The following is a 20,697-nucleotide window of genomic DNA, read 5'->3' as shown; positions in this document are numbered from 1 at the left end:
TGAAACGGCAGCCCACTCCAGTATTTCTGCCTGGAGAATCCCATGGACAGAGGAGCCTGGCGGCTACAGTCCATAGGGTCACAGAGTCGAAGACAACTGAAGAGACTTAGCGGGCACACAATTTGACTTGGAATCCTGGCTCTGCTGTTTCTGTCGCTCTGTGACTTTGGGAATGTCATTTCATCTATTTAGGACTCAGTTTCCTTATCTCTAGGGCTTCCCTGGTGGCTCAGACGGTAAAGAGTCTGCCTGCAATGCAGGAGACCTGGGTCGAGAAGATCCCCTGGAGAAGGAAACGGCAACCCACTCCAGTGTTCTTGCTTGGGAAAATCCCATGGACAGAGGAGACTTGCAGGCTACAGTCCATGGGATTGCGAAGGGTCAGACACGACTGAGCGACTTCACTTTCCTCATCTCTAAAATGGGTGATGATAATGCCAGCTTCCCACTGTGGTTAGAGATAGGAATGCTGCATATAAATTACCCCACATGGTGTCCCAGGCATACAAGGCATTCACGAAAAGACAGGGCAGAGGGATGAATCAATGAAAGGCAGAAAGAGGAAAACAAATCCTAATCCACAGAACACGGTTTATAGAAAGTAAACGCTGATTTCACCAACATGCTCTTGACAGCGGAACGAGGAAAGAGCTTTTCCAAACAGGAGCGCCAGCACCAGAGAAGGGGCCTCAAGCATACAGCTTTAAGGCCGGTTCAGAAAGCTCCTTTGGGCTCTGAACGAAAGCAACCCTGGGGATGGGGTGGGTGGCCCTTTCATGCTTAGGGGGGAAAGGCCAGCCTGGGTCAGGTTGTCCTCTGAGCAGTTCAGGGCCCCTCATCTCCCTGCAGTCATGGCAAGGTCACTCTGGCGCAGGATCAAGAGTAAACGGAGCTCCTTGCCAGGAAGACCGCACCCTGGAGCCAGAGACGCCCCGCCCGGCTCCCACCAGGGGCCCGTTCACTTCATCCCAAGCGGAGGCTGGTCCCGAGTCCCAGGTCCCAGGTGTGCTGTGGGCCCCCACATCCTACGTGCAGGGAGAATAACCTGAACATAACAGAATTTAATTCCTTTCTCCTTGTACTTTGGAAATTACCACTCTTCTCTCTCGGGGGGGCGTGCTCTCTCTGACATGTGTTGTTCCTTTGATTTGTTTCCCTGGCAATAGAGACAGAAGACTGAAGGCCATCAAAAGGAGGTACAGGTTGTTTATTTTCACATCCTGGGGGTGCCGAGAGCTGCGTGAGGAACAGTCACGACTCCTCCGCTGTTCCGTAAATGAGTCACAGCAGAGGCTTCTAGTTTTTCCCTGTTTTGTTTTAATAGCAGGAGAGAGGGGGTGGACCACAACTTAAGGCGCATCTTGCTGCCCCTGGGAGAGCAAGGAGCAAGGATTCTTCTTCAAGGGCAAGGCCGAGAAGTGTATCTGCCTGGCAAACGGCCTGTCCAGCAACAGTCTTCACAGTGGCTGCGGGGCCCTGTGGCCACGAGGCAGTGACCAGCTCACCTGTGGGGGCCTCGTGGCTCCTGGATCTGGCGGGGAGGGGCGTCTTCTGCCACCTGGGGTTGGCCCTCAAGCACCTGTCGGACCCTTTGCATCCCTGGGAGGTGGGAAGGGGGAAGTGAGGGTCAGCACGGATGCTGGACGGGTGGGGACCAACCAGCTCAGGCTGCCGGGGCTCCAGGGGGGGCCAGAAGCAGGAGGGCAGGTTGAAGAAATGCGGTTAGGAGGCGAGACCACTCACCCAGGCGAAGCCGGTGGGTCTTGTCCGAGAAGACCAAGCGGAACCAGCCAGGCTCTTTGCACTCGAAGGCTTTGCCAAAGGACAGCAGCACCTTGTTCTCCAAAAATCGACGCCAGAGCAGCACCTCCTCCTCAAAGGTGGCCTCGGGCAGGTACTGGGAGGCATGAGAGGAGCTCGGGATGCTCGCCTGCTGGAGGGAGCTTTCTCACTGCCCCCCCCACCCCACCACCTGCATTACCTTCCTCAAGTCGACCCAGATGAAGAAGCCGGCCCCGCGGCTCACGAAGGGGATACCCAGGGCCCGGAGGTCCTCCGAGACATAGGTGTGGGCAGCCTTGAGCCGGGCGTGGTTTTCTGGCAGATACACTTGGTTGATCCAGTCTGCGTGGGTGAAAAGAGAAGCCAAAAGATCAACCTCCCATCAACCCTCCACTGTGTCCTGAGAGCCCTGCCCCGCTGGCTGATTGGGGGTGATGGGAACAGTCAGTGAAAAGTACCTTATATCCAGGTACTCGGCCGTTCAGGCGCCCCTAGACACAAAGTCCGTCAGGGCCCAGACCCTCACCAGAGGTGCACCCACTCATAGAGCGACACTTCTGAGTCACCCAGGACGAGGCTCAAATCTCAGTGTGGCCACTGATGAGGTACAGGGCCTTGGACAACTTCACCTCCCGGATCCTTCTCATTTTTTAACTGACCTTTGTTTTCGGTGTCTAGTTCGATGAATTGTAACACATACGTATATTTCTGTAAACCAACCCCCCTACCCACAGGCAGGATACTGAAGAGTTAGTTCCCTCACTCCAAAGAATACCCTCATGCTGTTTAAAGTCACATCACCCCCTTCCCTGTAATTGCTGGTCTGTTCTCCATTACAGTAGTTTTTGCCTTTTCCAGAACATTACCTAGGTGGAATTATACAGTAATATAATCTTGTGAGACCAGTTGCTTTCACTCAGCACAATGCCCTTGTGATGGGTCGTCAAGGACTTTATAGCAGCGTAGTATTCCACTGTGTGGGTGAACCACAGTTTGTTTCTCCATTCATCTGTGGAAGGACGTTTGGGTTGTTTCCAGTTCGGGGTGATTATGAATAAAGCAGCTATTAACATTCACAGAGAGGTCTTTGTGTGACCATGAGGGCAAAGACCTCCCTGGGTGGGGAAGATCCCCTGGAGGAGGGCATGGCAACCCACTCCACTACTCTTGCCTGGAGAACCCCATGAACAGAGGAGCCTGGCAGGCTACAGGCCATGGGGTTGCAAAGACACGACTGAAGAGACTTAGCACACACGCCAGGGCAAATATCTAGGAGTGGGGTTGCTGGGCCATTTGCTAAGTGTGTGCTGAACTTTATAAAGAAGTACCCAGTTGTTTTCCAAGGGGACTGCTCCATCTCACATTCCCACCAGCAGCATGTGAGAATCCAGCTGCCCTGCATGCTCACCAATACTTGATACTGTCACTGTCTTTTACATTTTGGTTACTACAGCAGGTGTGTAGTAGCTGGTCCTCATTTTCCTCATCTATAAAATAATGGGAAAATTACAGGAACACCTGCTTCTGAGGATTCTGAGGAGGGACAAATGAGATGATGCATTGAGAGCATCTTGCAGGACTCAATGAATGGTGGCGATTACAGGTAACCTTTCTATCTAAACTCACTCTCTGAACCCAGGAACAGAACCGATCTGCATAGAGAGAGATACTTCCATTATAACAATTTCCCCATAATCGTGTCTGCTCTTTTCCCAGTGCTCACAGCTAAGAAGAATGAGTTCACATTGCTTAAGTGCCTGCTATATGGCAGGTGCCATTCTAATTGAATGACAAATTTCACCATCTCTACAAGACAGATTCCATGATGATCCCCGTTTTGCAGATGAGAAACTGAGTCTCCGGGAGGTGAAGGAATAGGCCATGTAGTCAGGAAGTGACAGAGTGGGGTATGAACCCAGTCTGGGCTCAGAGCCAGCACTCTCAAACACCACCCTAAATTCGTCTCGTGGGAGAAGTATCCACAGCCCCTGGCCAGTCCCTCCCGCAACCTCAAGGGGCCAGGCCCAGGCAGTCACCACGGTCCCGGAGCAGCTGTGCCATCTGATACTGGGTCAGGCCACTGAGGCCGTGATAGCGGCACAGGGAGGCCACCGCCGTGGCCACGTCCCGGTTTTCCGTGTACAGCGTGCCGAAGCGGAGCCCAGACATCCCGAAGTCCTACAGCAGAAAGGCACCATGGGCGGTGGCCAGCCCTCCCGGAGGAAGCCAGCTCCACCTACCTCTCTACCCTCCCGCCTCCCTGACACCCCCAGGGCCAGCCAGGAACCCACCTTGCTGGTTGCCCACATCACGTGGGTCCTCTGGGGGTCAGGCAGCCTGCAGAGAGCACAGCATGGGAGCAGAGGCAACACAGACCCGCAGGAGCTCACAGGATTGGTTGATCAAATGAGGAGATGGATGGGTGAACCTGGTTTCATCTCCTGAATCGCTAATTCCTCCACATCCCTTACAGCAGGGGTCAGCCAACTGCAACCCACAGGCCAAATCCATCCTGCTGTCTGTTCTTGGAATTGAAGGTTTATGGGGGAACAGCCACACTTTCACATACATACCGTCCACGGCTGTTTTTATGCTATAATGCCAGAGTTGAGTGAAAAACCGTATGACCTGTAAAGCTTAAAATATCTGCCATCTGATCCAAAAATATTGCCAACCTCTGGTGCAGAGCATAGTTCAAGCATCACTTCCTCAAACAGACCTCATCTGACCACCTCCCAGTGGACCAGGCCAACTGGGTACCCCCAGCCGATCCTCTGCTGTCTCCGCAAACACCTCCTTTTTAATCATCAAATGATTAGCTGTGTATCTAGTTGCTAAAGCTTGTAGAAATACAAGATCCACAAAAGAAGGGCCTGTGTCTTTCTTGTCCGCTGACACATCTCCAGCACAGCACAGTGTCTGGCCCGCAGTAGGTAGCAAGTCCCTGTCTCTCCGAGTCTCACTCTCCTAATCCCACATGCCGTCCGCTTGGCAGAGCCTTCTGAGGACTGGTTGAACGGAGCCAAGGAAAGTGTTAAGGGACCATTGACTGAAACCACCCTAGCCAGGCAGGATAATAGTCACTCGTGTGAGTTATCTCACAACAAGAGAGAGATCTTGATGACGAACGTGGAACTGACAAGCTATGGCCTGCCAGAAGAATCTGGGAGCGGCCAAAAAGAGGGAGGAAACACCAGCCCATAATATGTCCTTCCAGCCTCCCAGAAACCCTCACGCTGGAGATCATCTTGATTGAGAGATGCTTGTGCTGCCAGCGAGGACCTTGAATTGAACCAAAAACGGGCACAAGCAAGGTGACTGGCCAGAGAACCCAGAAAGCTAATCCCATCACCACAAAACCCGAGATATTGAGCCACGTGGCAGAGCGGTTCTCCTGGGTCTCCTTCCCCTGCTGCTCTCCTCCCAGGCGCCCCTTCTCAGTTAAGTTTCTTGCTTTGTCAGCATGCGTGTCTCCTTGGACAATTCACTTCCCAGTGCTAGGCACGAGCCCACTCTCGGGCCCTGGAAAGGGTCCCTCTCCCAGACACAAAAGGACTCAGCAGGGCTGAAAGGCCTAAACAAACATGGAACCGTCAGAATCCCCGAATGCCAGATGTGCAGATGATCTGCTCCAAGTGTTCCCACAGGTGCTTTGCGTACACATGCCTGACTCAAGAATAAATCTAACTTGACTCAAACTGCATCTAAGAAAAAAAGCTCCAAGAGCTGGCAGGGCCTGGCACACGCACGGGGCCCCAGGAGTATTTGCTGAATGAATGAATGTAAGTGGAGCCACACTGGAGAAGAAGGAAACAGCAGAGAGGCCCATTTCCCGCCCTCCCAGCCTTCCCTCATGGAATCCTAAGACCCTTCCTTGAAGCTTTCAGAAACCCCACAGAACGGTTTGAAAACCACTGACTGGCCCAGCCTCCCTTCGTCTCGTTGGGGGATCTGAGGACTGCAGGATTAGCAGGAAGGAAGAGGAATCGCCCTGGAGCGAGGGTGCAGGGCCGAGAGAGTCAGCTCACCTTTCCAGGCTCAGGACACTGCGGTACCCAACGGACTCCTCAAACACGGACAGCATGTAGACCTCGTCCACCATCACGTGCAGCTCATGCCTGGAGGGCAGGTGCGGGGAGGTTGGTGCGGGGAGAGAGCTTGGTTTGTTGGCCAGGGTGCTATGGCAGTGAGTCAGAAATCCACAGGGACCACAGGCTAGCCCAGGGTTACCAAACTTACTTTTTCCAAGAACATCCACCTTTTGTCTATTTTCCTTTTTTTTTTTTCAGAGATGACACTGGGGCTTTTGAAGCACTGTGGGGTAAGGCAGAGCCCTCGGGCACCTCTACAGAGGGACACAGTTAGGTGTGAGACAGTTAAGTGTCTCAGACGGTAAAGAACCTGACTGCGATGCAGGAGACCCAGGTTCGATCCCTGGGTTGGGAAGATGGCCTGGAGAAGGAAATGGCAACCCACTTCACTATTCTTGCCTGGAGAATCCCATGGACAGAGGAGCCTGGGGGGATACAGTCCATGGGAATCTCAAAGAGTCAGAAACGACTGAGTGACTAACACTCACACCTGGTTAAGTACAGACAGACCCAGATTCACAGCTGGCTCTGCCCCTCACTCTGAGGCTCAGCCAACTGGATAAAGACAGTATCTGCACCTAACAGCACTGCTGAGAAGATCACATGACCGAGAACATGAGGGGCTAGCAGGGGCCTGGCCCCTAGAGCGGGCAATAAACGACACTTGTTACAAAAAAGAGAGAACTCCCGTCCCACCAGAGAGCTGCTCCCCGCCCTCACCCCCGACTCTCCTGCCAGGAAGGGTGGAAGCAGACAGAAACCTACAGTGGGGTCCAGAGGGCAGCAGGCACTACACCAAAGCTCACATCAGAACCCTAACCTGTCACAGGCTTTAGGGGTGAGCGTGGGGCCCCTCACCTCTTGGCAAACTCCAGGTACTTCTGCAGCTCCGCTGGGGAGTAGACGTCACCCAGAGGATTCTGGGGGTTGATGAGGATGAGGCCTTTGACCTTCACACCCTGCAACATCAGCAGGGCAGGAGACCCTCAGCTCCTCCCCGAGGCCACAGAGTCCCACCGGACCGGCCGGGCACCAGGCGGGATGCTGGGGAAATGTGTTCACCACCCAACATGAAATGAAGAAGGGCAAAGAATTACATCTGCAGCATCGTATCAGTTATAAAAGAAAACAAATGCAGAGACCAAAGCTCAGAGGGAAATATGTGCAAACACCAACAGAGGTTGCCTTTGTTGGTAGAAATACGGGTGGGGGGGTTGTGCTTTTAAAATTCCCACGGTGGTCATGTATGACTTTTATGAGCAAGGTTTTAAAAAAAGATAGATTGATAGATTTCTGAAAAGGGGACTGGACAGGAACCACTGGTCTTTGTCATTCTTCAGGAGGCCTCAGATCCCCTCAGAACGAGGGGGCTACCTATTCAAATCACCAGAGAGATCACTGAACCACAGACTTGTAAGCTCCATGCTTGACCCACTGAATCAAAATCAGGCCGAGTGGTGGGCAGTGTTTTCAATCACTTGATTGATTGATTGTACACCGAGAGTCTCAGGGTTTTTCTCTAGTGGGAAGACCTCTATGGGCAGGCTCCTTCTTGACCCCCAGAATGGTTCCATGCTACCACCCTATCCCCATCCCCCACATAGAGTCCCAACCCTTCTCCCTAGGAGATCGGTCCACAGGAAGGGGGTCCCTGCCCTGCTCAGACCCACCCACTTCCAGCCTTGGGGTTTATTTTGATCCCCAGACCTCAGAATTAGCTCCCTGCAGGGCCATCTCCAGCTTCTCCACTGTGAGCTGGAAGGGGCGTGTTTCCAGCCCAGTGACCTGAAAAAGATCCACAAAAGCCACCAGCCAGATTCAGTCACCCGACTCCAGACCTGAACTCCGGGGTCTCACCTCCCCGCTGACACCTCCAGCCTCCTCTTGGACAATCTCAGAAAACACAGGGTGTGCGGGGTCACTCCCTTCTCACTGCCACTCACACGTCACATCAGGGCAGCCTCACAGCTCTTGGGTTTGGAGAAAAGCCCCCTGAGGTCCTCTGATTGGGGCCCCTGGGCTTCCATGTGGAGGTGTGCTCTGCCCTGTTCTCAGCGCACCACTTCTGCGTGGTCTCCCTGGGATGCCCTTGGCTTCTACATGGACCCCAGGGATCTCAGAGCTGGAAGATCAGATGTCCCCAGGGCACCCAGGCAAGGGCAGCCACGGCCAACGGGAGACCCCATTCTCCTCCTGGCCATAACCCCAGAGCCCGCGGCATGGACTTCCTCTCATGACCACCATCAAATTCAGAAGCAGGAACATCCTGGCCTACAGGAAGGTCCAGGCCCACCGGGGGTCCCAGGAACTCTTACCTCACTGTCCAGATAGACATAGACCAGTCGGACGTTGCCATAGAGATACACGTGCTGCGTGATGGCTCCATAGTAAGGCGCAGGGATCAGGAAAGCCTCTGGGGGCAGGAGTGAGCCAGGGCCTGTCACCCTCTGGCCAGGATGCCCGGAGCCCCCATCCACTGACCTCTCCAAGCCTCTCCACCCCTCTCCAAGTCTTCAGTGTCCTTAGGGAATATGCTTCCTCTCTCAGCTCCCAAAATGCTTTCTAAAGCTTGGATCCACTGAGATCAGTCCCTTTTCCAAAAATAATTAGCTAACATTTATTGAGCACTTACTCTGTGTGGGGATCTGTGCTAAACATTTTTTAATCTCATTTGATCATCACAGCCACTCTGTTATTATCTTAACTTTACTGATGAGCAAACTGAAGCTTAGGTCCTTCAGAAGCACAGGACATGCGGGGTTACTCTGAGGACAGACTTGGCCCCAGGAGTCGAAGCTACAGGGCGATGATCTGGGTTTAACAAATGGAAAAACTTGAGGATGGCTAGAACCGCCCAGAGACAGAACGTGCTGCTTCTGGAGGGGTGACTGCTCCACCCCTGGGGGCACTGACACCAAAGTCTGTGACCACTAGGGCGGGAGGGGGTGTCACGCAGAAGACTCTCACTGTGGACGGGGCTTGATGAGATGATGTCCAAGGTCTGCTCCAACGCAGAGGTGAAGGCACTTGCCCCGGTTCTGCAGCAGTCACATCGGTCAGGCTGAGCTCCTCGGCTTTCAGCACAACCCACCCCCCCACCACAGCTCCCAGCTCTGGAAGGGGTGGCCTCTGTCCTACATGTCCCCTCCACTGGCCACAGGGACTGGACCAGAGGTAGACAAATGACCCCAGGAGCCAATGCACCAGCTGGCCCAGACACCCATCACATTCTCTCTGTCTCAAGACTTTGCTCCAAGAAGCAAAGACCCTTGTGAGATGAGAATGAGCACTTGAAAGCACAGGTCATGCAGTCAGAGCTGGGCCAGCAACCTGGGGCCCTACAGAGCTGAGGACGGTCCAGAAGAAGAGGGAGGGGGACCGCACACATCAGGGGCAGACAGAGAGTGTGCGCTTCTCCAACTCTTGCTTGTTCTCAAAAGGGTGGGAAATTGCCTGTTACATCCTTGCGATGAAGCTCCCTTTTAGGTTCAAAATATTACATCTTTCTGTGTGATTCTGACAAGTAACTCAACCCCGTGGGCCTTAATCTCCTCATCTGTTAAATGGGAATAAAAGCCCAGAACCTATCTCACCCCTTGGGCCTTAATCTCCTCATCTGTTAAATGGGAACAAGCCCAGAACCTATCTCATTGAGGTTACAGTGGGGATTAAATGACAGACTGTGCCTAGCCTTAGACCAGTGCCTGAAACATAGCATGTGGTCAATAAATGTTACTAATAGTAGTTTAGAAGTTACACTAGTGTGAGCGGGCCTCTGTTCCTGGCAGCCAACAACCCTGCCCATAACTGTGGTCAACATGTCCTGGAAATGACCGTGGCTATTGCAGCAGGTGCTGCTGGCTAGCCAGTTGACATCCATTCCTAAGAGAGCACACAGATTTTTCAGCGATGACCAGCAAAAAATCCAAGGAAAGTGGACCTTCCCCCAGACCCTGGGGATGAAGCAAGTTCAGTTTAAACCAACCAGGGTTCTCCTACCCTTCGCCAGGGACTGCTTTGGGAATGGGTTTGTGAGTCCATTCTGGCCAGAAAGATGAAAGGGACTCTCCTGGAAAAGAGTAGGCCCATTTCCTCCCTCCCCTCAAGAAAGAGACAAGCAAAGCACAGCCTCCCTCTCTTCCTACTTCCGGACATGCTGTGACATGAGGCCGTGAGTGCCATCGGTGAGCAGGAGGAAAAGCCAAGGTCGTCACAGAGGCACAGCCCAGAAGCCTGGCATCACCTTGATTTCCCCTGGAACTGCCAAGCCCTGCTGTCTTGTCAGGGCACTTAGTTCAGCCCCCCGTGGTCTAACAGTTTATTAGGGTAAAAGCATCTGATGCAGCCCTCCAGGCCCAGCAGCCGGGGTTGGGGAGGCGGGGAAAGGGACTGCGGGCCCAGGGCTAAGGTCTACTCACCCCCCGCCTCACACAGCACCGTGGCCAGAGCAGAGAAGAGAGAGGCACAGCCGTTCAGAACAACCACCTGGGGGCAACACATCCCCAGGACCAAGATGAGTCCATGCGGGAGGGAGCACGGGCCTGCAGCCTGCATCCCAGAGGGCACAGAGGCAGGGGAACGCGGGGGGCCCTCCTGGGCACTGCCCCAGCAAAGCCACGGGGGTCCCCGCAGGCCCCTCCTGACAACAGCCAAGTCCATCTGTGTGGCTCACTCGTGGGGACCCTGTTCCAGATCCACTGAGCAAGCAAGAGGGAGCTGGTCACTCAGAGAGTCCGGCCCGAAGGTGTGGGGGCAGAGGGGCCGCAGGACAGAGCAGGGCAGAAGTTACACTACTGCTGCTGTTTAATTGCTAAGTCACGTCTGACTTTTTTGTGACTCCATGGACTACAGCCCACCAAGCTCCTCTGTCCATGGGATTTCCCAAGCAAGAATACTGGAGTGGGTTGCCATGCCCTCCTCCAGGGGATCTTCCTGACCCAGGGATCTGGAAGCGTCTCCTGCCTGGCAGGCGGGTTCATGACCACTGAACCACCTGGGAAGTCCTACAGAAATTATACCCAAACTCTGAATATCTAGGATGAGGGGAAAGAAGGGAGGGGGGTCTTCCTAATTTCTATACCAAAACTAAGTGACCCCACCTGAGCCCTGGCCAGCCAAAAAATGGGGAGGGAGCAGAAGAGGAGGAAAGAGCAGAGGAGGGGAGTAACTCACGTTCTCCGGTTTAAGGGGTGCAGGGCTTCTGCAGTAGAAAGACAGGAACCTGGCCACTTCCTCCCGGAGGCTGGAGATTAGACAGACAGATGGCAGTGCTTATCAGAGGGGCTTGAACTCCTCCCCGACCCCGTCCATCCCAAAGCTCCTCTAGTGCATCTTCAGGCAGCTGCCATCACCCTTTTCAGCTTCCCATGAGGGGAATACAATCAGTATCTGTCTCCACTCCTTGGCACCCACCTCCCTCCTTGGCCCCAACACTATCCACATGCATCGAAACTTTCATTCCAGTAGTTCTAGGACACCTGACCTACCTAATCAGCAGACTGTAGGAATATCACAAGTAACACTCTCTATGTAGATCTAGCTAATAGTAATCATAATAATAACACATTATCATAATAAAATATATAATGCATAACAAATAATTATTATAACAATAACTATTATCAGAGTTATTGCTAACATTTACAAGCATCTACCTTATGCAGATGTTAGAGAATTTTCCTTAATCTTCATAAAACTCCTGTAACTACTATTATTATTCCCATTTTACAGACAAAGAAACTGAGGCTTGAAGGAATTAGGTCATGTGCCGATTAGTGGCAGAGTCCACACTCAAGCCCAGGAATTATTCTGGGTGCCTGGGTGACTCTAGGGCCACCATCCTCGTTATTACAAGAGTGGGTGCCTTGGAATTACCCTTGTTATCACCCTTGGAATCAAGTCCTGCTCCAGCAATAAATCCTTAGGACAGCATCTGGGCCCTAGCAAGTGCTCAACAAATATAAGGGCTTATTTCATTTATCATCTCCCATTTTACCAGCAGCAGAAGTCTCCAAGCTGATTGTGGCTCCTCTAAAGCTACTGAGAAGCTGGGAACAAAGACTCCTGACCTGAAGGCCTTCCCCGTGCTTCAGACTCAGAGAGACCAAGCCTGGGGGCCCCTGAGCGGGGGTGGGACAGGCAGGAGGCACCAGGTCTCTGCAGATGCTCCACGAGACCCCGTGACCACCCACTCTCCTGGACCAGGCCTCAGCTCAGGGCAGGCTTTCTCAACCCAACAATGTTGATGTTTGGGGCCAGATCATTCCTTGCCATGGGGGCAGGCATCGTAGGAAGTCTAGCAGCATCTCTGACCTCTACGCAGTAAAAGTCAGCGGCACCCCCTCCCCCAAGTTACAACAACCAAAAATGTTTCCGGATGTTGCCACATGTCTCCTGGGAAGCAAAACCGCCCTGAAGGTGAGAACCACTGGCCCACAGGTCCTACTTACAACAGATGTCCCCTCCAGTCGGGGTACTGCAACAGGGACGGCTCCACCTGCAGCATGTCGCTCTGACTCAGCTGGGGACAGAGAGGGGAGAGCAGGATTAAGCGCCGCACACCTCATGGGCACCCCTATCCACACAGCACCAGGGCTTCTCAATCCAAGGGCTGCTCATCAGAGAAGCCAGGACGGGGGCAGCCCAGGGATAGCATTCTCATGCCCATCTTGCAGATGAGGAAACTGAGGCTTAAAAATGTCAGCTGTGGGAATTCCCTGGCAGTCCAGTGGTTAGGACTCCTGGCTTTCACTGCAGCAGGCACAAAATTCCATCCCTGATTGGGAAACTAAGATCTTACAAGTCATGCAGCGTGGCCAAAAAAGTCAGGTGGCTAGGCAATGGGACAGTACTAGCAAGTGGCAGAGCTGAGACGAAACAGAATTTCTGACCCCTAGTCCAGTGCTCTTTATACAATACGCCACCTGACAAAACCAGAGGGTGGATTTGCGGAGGCAGTGGAGGAGACCTCAATCCTCCGTTCCTCTGTGGGGTGACCGAAAAGGCCCCAGAACTGGGTGCCCTGTTTTGGTCTTGGTTCTGAGTCCTGGAGGGACTCAGGCCACTGCCCTCCTGCAGCCTCAGCTCAACCTCACACTTTGGAAAATGCAGCCATTTGCAGATCACCTCCACTGCCCCGGTGCTGGGTTAGGGACTCCCACGGCATCATGCCCACAAAGTCAAGAAAGGCAGGAGCCATGGGAGGTGGAACAAAAAGGGACAGAGGGAATCAGCCATGTGTCCATAAGGCCACCCTCTGCCCTTTCTCCCTCTTTCCTGAGAGCCATGCTGTCCAATACAGAGGCCGCTGGCCACTGTGGCTCCTGGCTCCTTACGTGCGGCTCTCCTGAAGTGAGACACTGGATTCTGAAGACTTCTATGAAGTAAGTATGTAAAATATGGGGCTACCCAGGTGTCTCCATGGTAAACGACCCGCCTGCCAATGTTCGAGCTCGAACCCTGGGTCGGGAAGGTTCCCTGGAGAAGGAAATGGCAACCCGCTCCAGTGTTCTTGCCTGGGGAATCCCAGGGACAGAGGAGCCTGGCGGGCTACAGTCCATGGGGTTGCAAAAGAGTCAGATACAACTTAGCGACTAAACAACAACAATAGCGACATGTAAAATATCTCATTAATAATTTTTATATTGATTACATGTTGAAATGGCCACATCTTAGATATATTGGGCTGCATAAAATATATGGTGAAAATGAATGTTACCAGTTTCTTTATACTTGTTTAACAGAAAAATTTTAATTGTATATGTGGCTCACATTTTATTTATCCTGGATGGCGCTGAGCTGCCTTAGAGTGAGGAGATATCTTTGGGTAGAACAGGCTTTTCAGGTCCACTCCCTATACCCCTCTCCTATCATGGCTCAGATGTTCCCCTTTGGAAACATGTTCCTTTGGGTTAAGTTCGCTCTCTCCATAGCCCCAGACTCTGACTCCTAGGCCTTGAGAGACAGGTAGTTCCAATCGTTTGCTAGAGATGGCTCTCACTAGCTCAAGAAATCTGATTATTCTGTCTATACGTGAGTGGGCAGGGAGGGAAAGGGGAAGAGGCAAAATAAGGGTAAGGGATTAAGAGGTCCAAACTACTAGGTATAAAATACGCTACAAGGATATACTGTACAATATGGGGAATATAGTCAATATTTTATAGTAGCTATAGATGGAGCATAATCTTTAAAAATTTTCTTAATATTAAAACAAAATTAAAATTTTTTTTAAATATTAAAAAAATTGTGCGTCACTGTTATATACCTATAACTTAAATAATACTGTATAGCAATTACACTTCAACTTAAACAAATAAAATAATCTGATTATTACATTTTCAGCAATTTTTCAAAGTGTGCTAAAAACCAGTCGTTTTCAAAAATGAAATTATATAAACTACCTAGAAATTATGTAAGTCAGTCATAGTAAAAACATAAGTAAAAATCATAGTAAATCAAATCATAGTAAAAACAAAGGGAAAAGGTACTCAAACAATACTGCTTATGGTCGACATTATTCCATTTCGCTCTCATCTGAGCTCCGGGGGTTCTTTACATCCAGGTTGTCTGCGAGGTGGGACCACGTGATGTGCCCTGCACCTCTCTTCCCAGTTCTGCGTGCAGTGATAGCACGCACGACCCTGAATCAGCCACAGTGGGGTATGTACACTATGGGACTCCGCAAAAGCTACAGATCAGGACTTCTCCTGCCCCAGAGCCAGTTGTTAAATACTGACCACACATCACTGAGTGTCTCCGCCTGAGAGCAGAGACCCAGCCAGCAGGAGGGGCTGAGGCGGGAAGCAGCCAGAAGCGGAGAAGCAGCAGAATCAGAGTCAGGAAGTAACTCGCCCCAGATGGCAGAGAACGTGGTCCCCAGGGCAGAGTGGGGCCTCCTGACTCTAAGGCCAGGGCAACCGAGGCAAGCAGCCAGCCCTCCGGGGGGAGTATTCCCCTGGAGGGAATCCCAGGGAAGGCAGCCCCTCGGAGCTGGGGATGCCACTCAGAGGTGCACTGGGACTTACCCGTCTGGACAGCAGGTCAAAGCAGAGTTTGTTCTCACTGGTGCCCAAGTTAATGATGCCCTGGAGGTGAGACATACAGAGCCACGTAAGCACAGCAGAGGGTGCCAGCAGAAGGCTCCAGGAGCGCACGAGGCAGCGAAGTGGAGCTCTGCAACCTCGACCTTCCCGCCACCCCACCCGGTCTTTGCTCAAGCGCTGCCCTCCGTAGGGTTCCCTGATCGTATCTCCCCATTTCTGAAGCTCTGTGCAAATGCCTTCTCCTCCAGGAAGCCCTCCTTAAAATCCCACCCGCATGGGGATCTTTTCTACTTCGGGACCCCAAAGCGCTTTAGCTGTCCCCCTTGAGATCACTGGTCAGCTTCCACCCCAGGTCACAAAGACTGATGTACAGGCTTTGTCTCCCCTACAAGATGGGCAGGTCCCTGAAGACACCACACGCCCAAGACACACACTGAATCTCTCACGAGGCTCAGTTCACAAGATGAGAGAATGTGTTCACAATAAACTAGTGCTCTGGCAGGAATAGGAAGAAGGGTGAATATACAATAAGAAGAGGCCCTGGGCTGGTGGAAATTCTCCCTGGGGTGGGGACCCATGCCACATTATACAGCATCCAGATTCCAAACATGTAAGGCACTGTTTTCATAGGACAAGGAGGAGGGCAGGTGCAGCTCGAGTTGCCCCTTATAGAGTCCCTGAAAAGACTCAAGCACAGCTAATTCCTGACCCCTAAGTTATTAGAGGGGATGGGGAAGGAGGGAGAATGAAAAAGTAGAGCTTCAGTGGGCTCAGGTTATGAAAACTAAAAGGCAGTGCTTCTTCACGCCCTGGGGAACAAACCTATAGGATCTTCCCCACAACCAATCCATGACCGAATCCTGTCACCTGTGCCTGCAGATGCAGGCACAGTCCAAGCAGTTCTCCTCCACTGCTAAGACCCTGGCCCAAGCCACCAGTCTCTCTTGTCTACATTATTGCAATAGCTTCCCTCCTTCCTTTCCTGATCATTCCCTCATCCCCATTCTGCCCGAGCTGAACCTCCATACTGCAGTCTGAGTCTAAGCCATCTTTTTAAAAGAAAAATCAGATCCCATTGCTCTTCCTTTGAACCCGTTCCATCCCATTTAGTCTAAAATCAGAAGCCTCACCATGTCCCATGAGACCCTACAGCTCTAGTATCACCCCTGCCCCCATTTCCTCTCTGACCTCATGCCAGCCTCCAGCCAGTAAGCCCCTCTGCTGTCCCTTGAACTGCTCTGGGGACTTTGCACTGGCTGTTCCCTCTGCCTGGAATGCTTTTCCCCCAGATACCTACAAAGCTCACTCCCTGTGACAGGCAGCCCCCAAGATGGCCCTCAGTGACCCCTACCTCCTGGTGTGCAGGGCCTTGCATAATCCCTTCTCCTTGAGTGTGGGTAGACCGAGTGACCTGCTTCTAATGAACAGAACATGCAGACGTGATGGGATGTCACTTCCCAGACTAGGTTACAAAGAGTCTGTGGCTCCCATCTTGGGCACTCCTGACCTCTCATTCTCTCTTCCTCTCGTGGGTCGCTTGCCCCAGGGAAAGCCAGCCGCTGTGTCACGAAGCAGCCCCATGGAGAAGACCACGTGGGGAGGAACCGAGGCCTGCCGATACCCATGTGAGTGAGCTTGGAAAGGGATTGTCCTCCTGCCCACTCTGTAATCATGTGAGTGAGCCTGGAAATGGACGATTTCCCTGCCCCACCAAGTCTACAGACGAGACCACAGCCCCAGCTTCATTGCAACTTCCCAGATCTTCAGCCTGAAGCACCACCCTGATTCCTGAATTCCAGAAACTGTGAACTGTTTCTTTTAAACTGCTAAGATCTGAAACACATTGTTACACAGCAAGAGGTAACCAATATTAGCATATATATATACTGTATCTATACACATGTATATGTATACATGTATGCTAGTGTATACATATATACTATATGTATATATGTATAATATATATATATTACTAGGTATATATTATATATTATATTACTAGGTATTACTAGTATATATATAATATATAATATAAATTTTATATATATTAATATTATATATTATATTATATATTGTATTATATATTATATAATTATATGATATTTATAATATAATATATGAATTATTAATATATAATATATAAAATTATGTAATATATAATATACATTAGAATATATTATATATATTATGTTATATGTGTTATATATAATATATATTATATATACATTATATAGTATACTATAGATATTATATTATATATAAGCAGTAATAATATTATATATATTGTATAGCAATATATATACTATAAATATATATACATTATATTATATATTATATATTAATACATTATATCATATGTTATATTATATGTAATATTATACATGTTATATTAAATAATAACATTATAAATTATACTATAATAAATTATATTAATATTGTTATAATAATTTTATTATAATTTATTATAATTGTTATAATAATTTTATTATAATAGTATGATTTTATTGTTATAAATTATTACTAGTGATCATTAATTATATCTATTATTATAATTAATAATAATTAAATTATAATTAATAATGTGTTATTATAATATGCAATTATTGTGTTGTTATAATAATACATTAGTAATAATAGCAACTACCACTTATTGAATGCTCAAAGTGAAGCACTGTGCTAATAATTGATATACCTGATAACATTTAGTTGTGACAGTACAGAATATAGCAGGTATTATTACCCCAATATAGAGATGAACTGACGTTCAAAGACTTTAAGTAGTTAGCTCAAGAATATACAACTTGAAAGTGAAACAGTTTCAGCTTGAACCCTAGTTCTGTCCCAGCTCTAAAGCTGAATAGTTGGGCTGTGGATCAGAAGCCATATAAGAGCATGCCATGGTTTTTTAATTCCTCCCCCACAAATCAAGTTTCCCTTAATTATAAGTGGACCATTTTCTGATTCAGGTAATATTTTGGGACCTCTCTAAGCAACACTGCAAACCCCGTTGGAAGTCAGAAGTCCATAACTCTAACCTGACAAGAGCAAGCTGGGTGTTGCCTTATCGTTCAAGGTGGTGTACCCTTCCCCAGTTCTGTCTTGGGTCCCAGTGGGGAGGGGGGCATCACTCACACTAGGGTTCTTATCCTCATCATATTCGTCCATGTGGTAGGTCCTGTAGCCCTCCTCAGCTGAATCCCAGAACCATTTAATGACGCTTCCTCTAGAGGACAGGTAGGGGCTGCCGGAGGAGAACATGGCAGTGGGGTCACCCACTCCATAGAACTTCAGTGGCTTCTGGTCTGGTTTTCTGGAGCATTCTCTTTCCAGACCATCTCCCTTGTTACCGGGCAGGCCCTGTATGGAGTCTGAACCTGGACAGGCGGTAGTCATCCTGGATTCCTTCTGAGGGAGGGTGGACATCTGCAGAAAAACAAAAGCATTCAATCTCTGATCTGATCAAGGACCTTCCATAGCACCAAGCATCAAAAATGAACTGGGGGGACTTCCCTGGAGGTCCAGCAGTGAAGATTTCACTTTCCAGAGCAGGGAGGTGAGGGGGGTGTGCTAAGATTCCACATGCCGTGTGGTTTAAGAAACCAAAACTTTAACAAAAAATAATAATATAACAAGTTCAAGAAAGACTTAAAAAGTGGTCCACATCAAATACAAAAAATCTTTAAAAAAATGAACTGGGGGTCATGGGGCCCTCCCCCTTCTCTACCTCCCCTTCCTTTAAGTTTATATAGTTATCACTTCCTGTGTCCCCTACTAGTTGTAACCATGTGTGCAATCGCTTCAAGGCATCAACACTACTAAGGATTTACAGGCAGAGGGTTTATGTGTTACTGTCTACAACTTTAACTAATGGCCGCTTCTGCTTGCTTTACTTTGGGAGAAGTCTTTGATTCTGCAGACTAAAGTGTCACCAGCTTCTTTTTTCCCTTCTTGCTGATCTCAACTAAAAAAAAAAAAAAGTTAAAATTTTCTGACTTAGAGCAGAAAGGGCCTGGAGTCCATGGGTCTTGCGGTGACTGATGTGAAGAGGAGTAAAGGATAGGATGAGATTACTTGGTGACTTGGAGCAGACAATGGATGAGGCCTGAGAGGACGGAAATGGGGGTCTCTGCAAGTGCAGGGACCCAAGGCAGCGCCTAGAATTCCATCTTCACTCCCAAAGTGGGGCAACTCTGGCCTCAGGAAGAGGCTGGTCTGATCCTGAGCTCTGATGTGAACTCCACTTTCTAAGCCAGTGTCCTCTCGGGCAAAGTGGGTGTAACCGTAACTATCTCATAGGGTAGCCCTGGTGAGGACATAAACATGAGTTAGTGTAAATGGCCTAGGACAAATCCTGACTCATGGCCGAAGTTCAGTAAATTATGTTTATATTTATTGTTATTATAAAACTCCCTGCCAATTTCCCTAGTCCTGATGCCCAAGCCTCACAACACCCGATGACGGGGGACCAATCAGCGGCTCAGAAACACAGCGGGGCTGCCCGGGTTAAATTTTGCTCCATGAAGTCATTTCTAGGTCCTCCCCCAACTGACTGGGCCTCCAGAGCCTTAAATCGGTTCACGACCCCCCACCCCATCCCCCTTAATCCCCCTCCCCGCAGCCTTGGACGGCGGAGAGTTCAGAGCCGGACACCCACGTGGCCGGCCTCCGAGATCCGCGAGAGGATCTCGCGGCTAGGGCGGGTGGCAGAGCGCAAGGCCCCTGCAGGACAGCAAGCGCCCGCGGGAAGAGCCAGCTCCTGGTCTCCGGGAGGAAGTGAGAATTGGAGCCGAGGGCTGCGAGACGGAAGGGCCGGGACTTGTGCAGAGAGACCTCGAGCCCGAGCCCCCGCGGGCCCCCCCTGCTCTGCAAAGCGGGGATCGCACCTCCTTGGCGGAGCTGGAGGCACCGGCACCCGAGACTCCGGGGACGCGCGGTCTCTGTCCGAGTCCTCGCCCGGACGCGTCTTCCGCCGCTGCGCGCGCGGCGCACCCGGGCCCAGGCACACGAGGGGCCACACCGCGAGGCTGGGGCCCCCCAGAGCCTGTCTCCCTGAGACCGACTCCCACCTTTGGCCGCCCAAGCCGGACGGGAAGCCGGGGAAGGGCAGGCGGCCCGCGGCCTGAGCCGGTCCAGGAAGGGGCGGGCCGCCAGCTGCCACCGTGGCGCGCTGACCGCGTTCCCGGCCGGGTCTCCCCGCCCCGACACACGCGGGCGCCTCCCTCTGCCGCCAGGCCTTAGCTTACCCATTTTAAGGCAGTTACCAGGGTTACCGGGCAAATGTGTGCCTGATTGGGGCCTATGGAAAAGCCTTTTCGGATTAAGGCGTGTGCATCCTTAAAACATCCTTCTACTGAAAGCGCTTCTGACCTGAGTTTGTCTTTTCTCCTCCTCCTTTCCTGCTACAGAACACTTGTTGAACTTTTTACCTTGAGTTCAGTTGCTTAATCGTGACCAACTCTTTGCAACCCCATGGACTGCAGCACGCCAGGCCTCCCGGTCCATCCCCTGTACATTCTGGGACTTTGGAAATGACCTAGACCCAGGACCCGGGCCAGTGCAGAGCCTTGAATAGTAAAAGTCTCCTTTTCCCATGAAAAAAAAAAAAAAACAAAAAAGCAGGACCCGTCAATACAGTGTGTGTATATATACATATATATATATACACAACTCTTTGTGACACCATAGACTAGCCCACCAGGCTCCTCAATCCTTGGGATTCTCCAGGCAAGAATACTGGAGTGGGTTGCCATTCCCTTCTCCTGGGGATCTTCCCAACCCAGGGA

The 20,697-nt window shown here is 50.7% G+C and overlaps 1 protein-coding gene and 1 long non-coding RNA gene across 3 annotated transcripts; one reads left to right on the top strand and one right to left on the bottom strand.

Moving 5' to 3' along the window:
- Positions 1–1,188: 1,188 nt before the first annotated feature.
- Positions 1,189–20,103, bottom strand: ACCS (1-aminocyclopropane-1-carboxylate synthase homolog (inactive)). Of its 2 annotated transcripts, none has more exons than XM_043481696.1 (15): positions 19,981–20,103; positions 18,047–18,337; positions 14,897–14,956; positions 12,323–12,393; positions 11,046–11,115; positions 10,292–10,358; positions 8,189–8,286; positions 7,581–7,658; positions 6,732–6,832; positions 5,811–5,900; positions 4,074–4,119; positions 3,819–3,960; positions 1,982–2,124; positions 1,744–1,897; positions 1,189–1,599 (listed from the first exon to the last, which is right to left on the bottom strand). In XM_043481696.1, the coding sequence occupies exons 2-15, from the start codon at positions 18,335–18,337 to the stop codon at positions 1,502–1,504; spliced, it is 1,509 nt and encodes a 502-aa protein (XP_043337631.1). In that variant the 5' UTR covers positions 19,981–20,103; the 3' UTR covers positions 1,189–1,501. The 2 variants fall into 2 exon arrangements, with proteins under 2 accessions (XP_043337631.1, XP_043337632.1); XM_043481697.1 differs by lacking the exon at positions 19,981–20,103 and adding an exon at positions 19,798–19,930.
- LOC122449742 lies at positions 13,163–16,597 on the top strand. The gene is made up of 3 exons (XR_006272011.1): positions 13,163–13,255; positions 14,434–14,531; positions 16,461–16,597. It is a non-coding gene; the product is annotated as an uncharacterized LOC122449742 (long non-coding RNA).
- Positions 20,104–20,697: the final 594 nt, after the last annotated feature.

Source organism: Cervus canadensis, chromosome 11 (genome assembly GCF_019320065.1).
Source record: "Cervus canadensis isolate Bull #8, Minnesota chromosome 11, ASM1932006v1, whole genome shotgun sequence".
NCBI classification, from domain to species: Eukaryota; Metazoa; Chordata; class Mammalia; order Artiodactyla; family Cervidae; genus Cervus; species Cervus canadensis.
This window is presented reverse-complemented; position numbering and strand designations above follow the sequence as displayed.

What these genes read in the sequence shown, in the direction of transcription:
- ACCS (XM_043481696.1), bottom strand. Translation starts at nt 18,337, where the DNA reads ATGTCCACCCTCCCTCAGAAGGAATCCAGGATGACTACCGCCTGTCCA. An exon ending in ATGTCTATCTGGACAGTGAG is followed by an intron (nt 7,659 to 8,188) that starts GTAAGAGTTCCT and finishes GATCTTTTTCAG; the next exon opens with GTCACTGGGCTGGAAACACG. An exon ending in TGATGTGGGCAACCAGCAAG is followed by an intron (nt 3,961 to 4,073) that starts GTGGGTTCCTGG and finishes TTTCTGCTGTAG; the next exon opens with GACTTCGGGATGTCTGGGCT.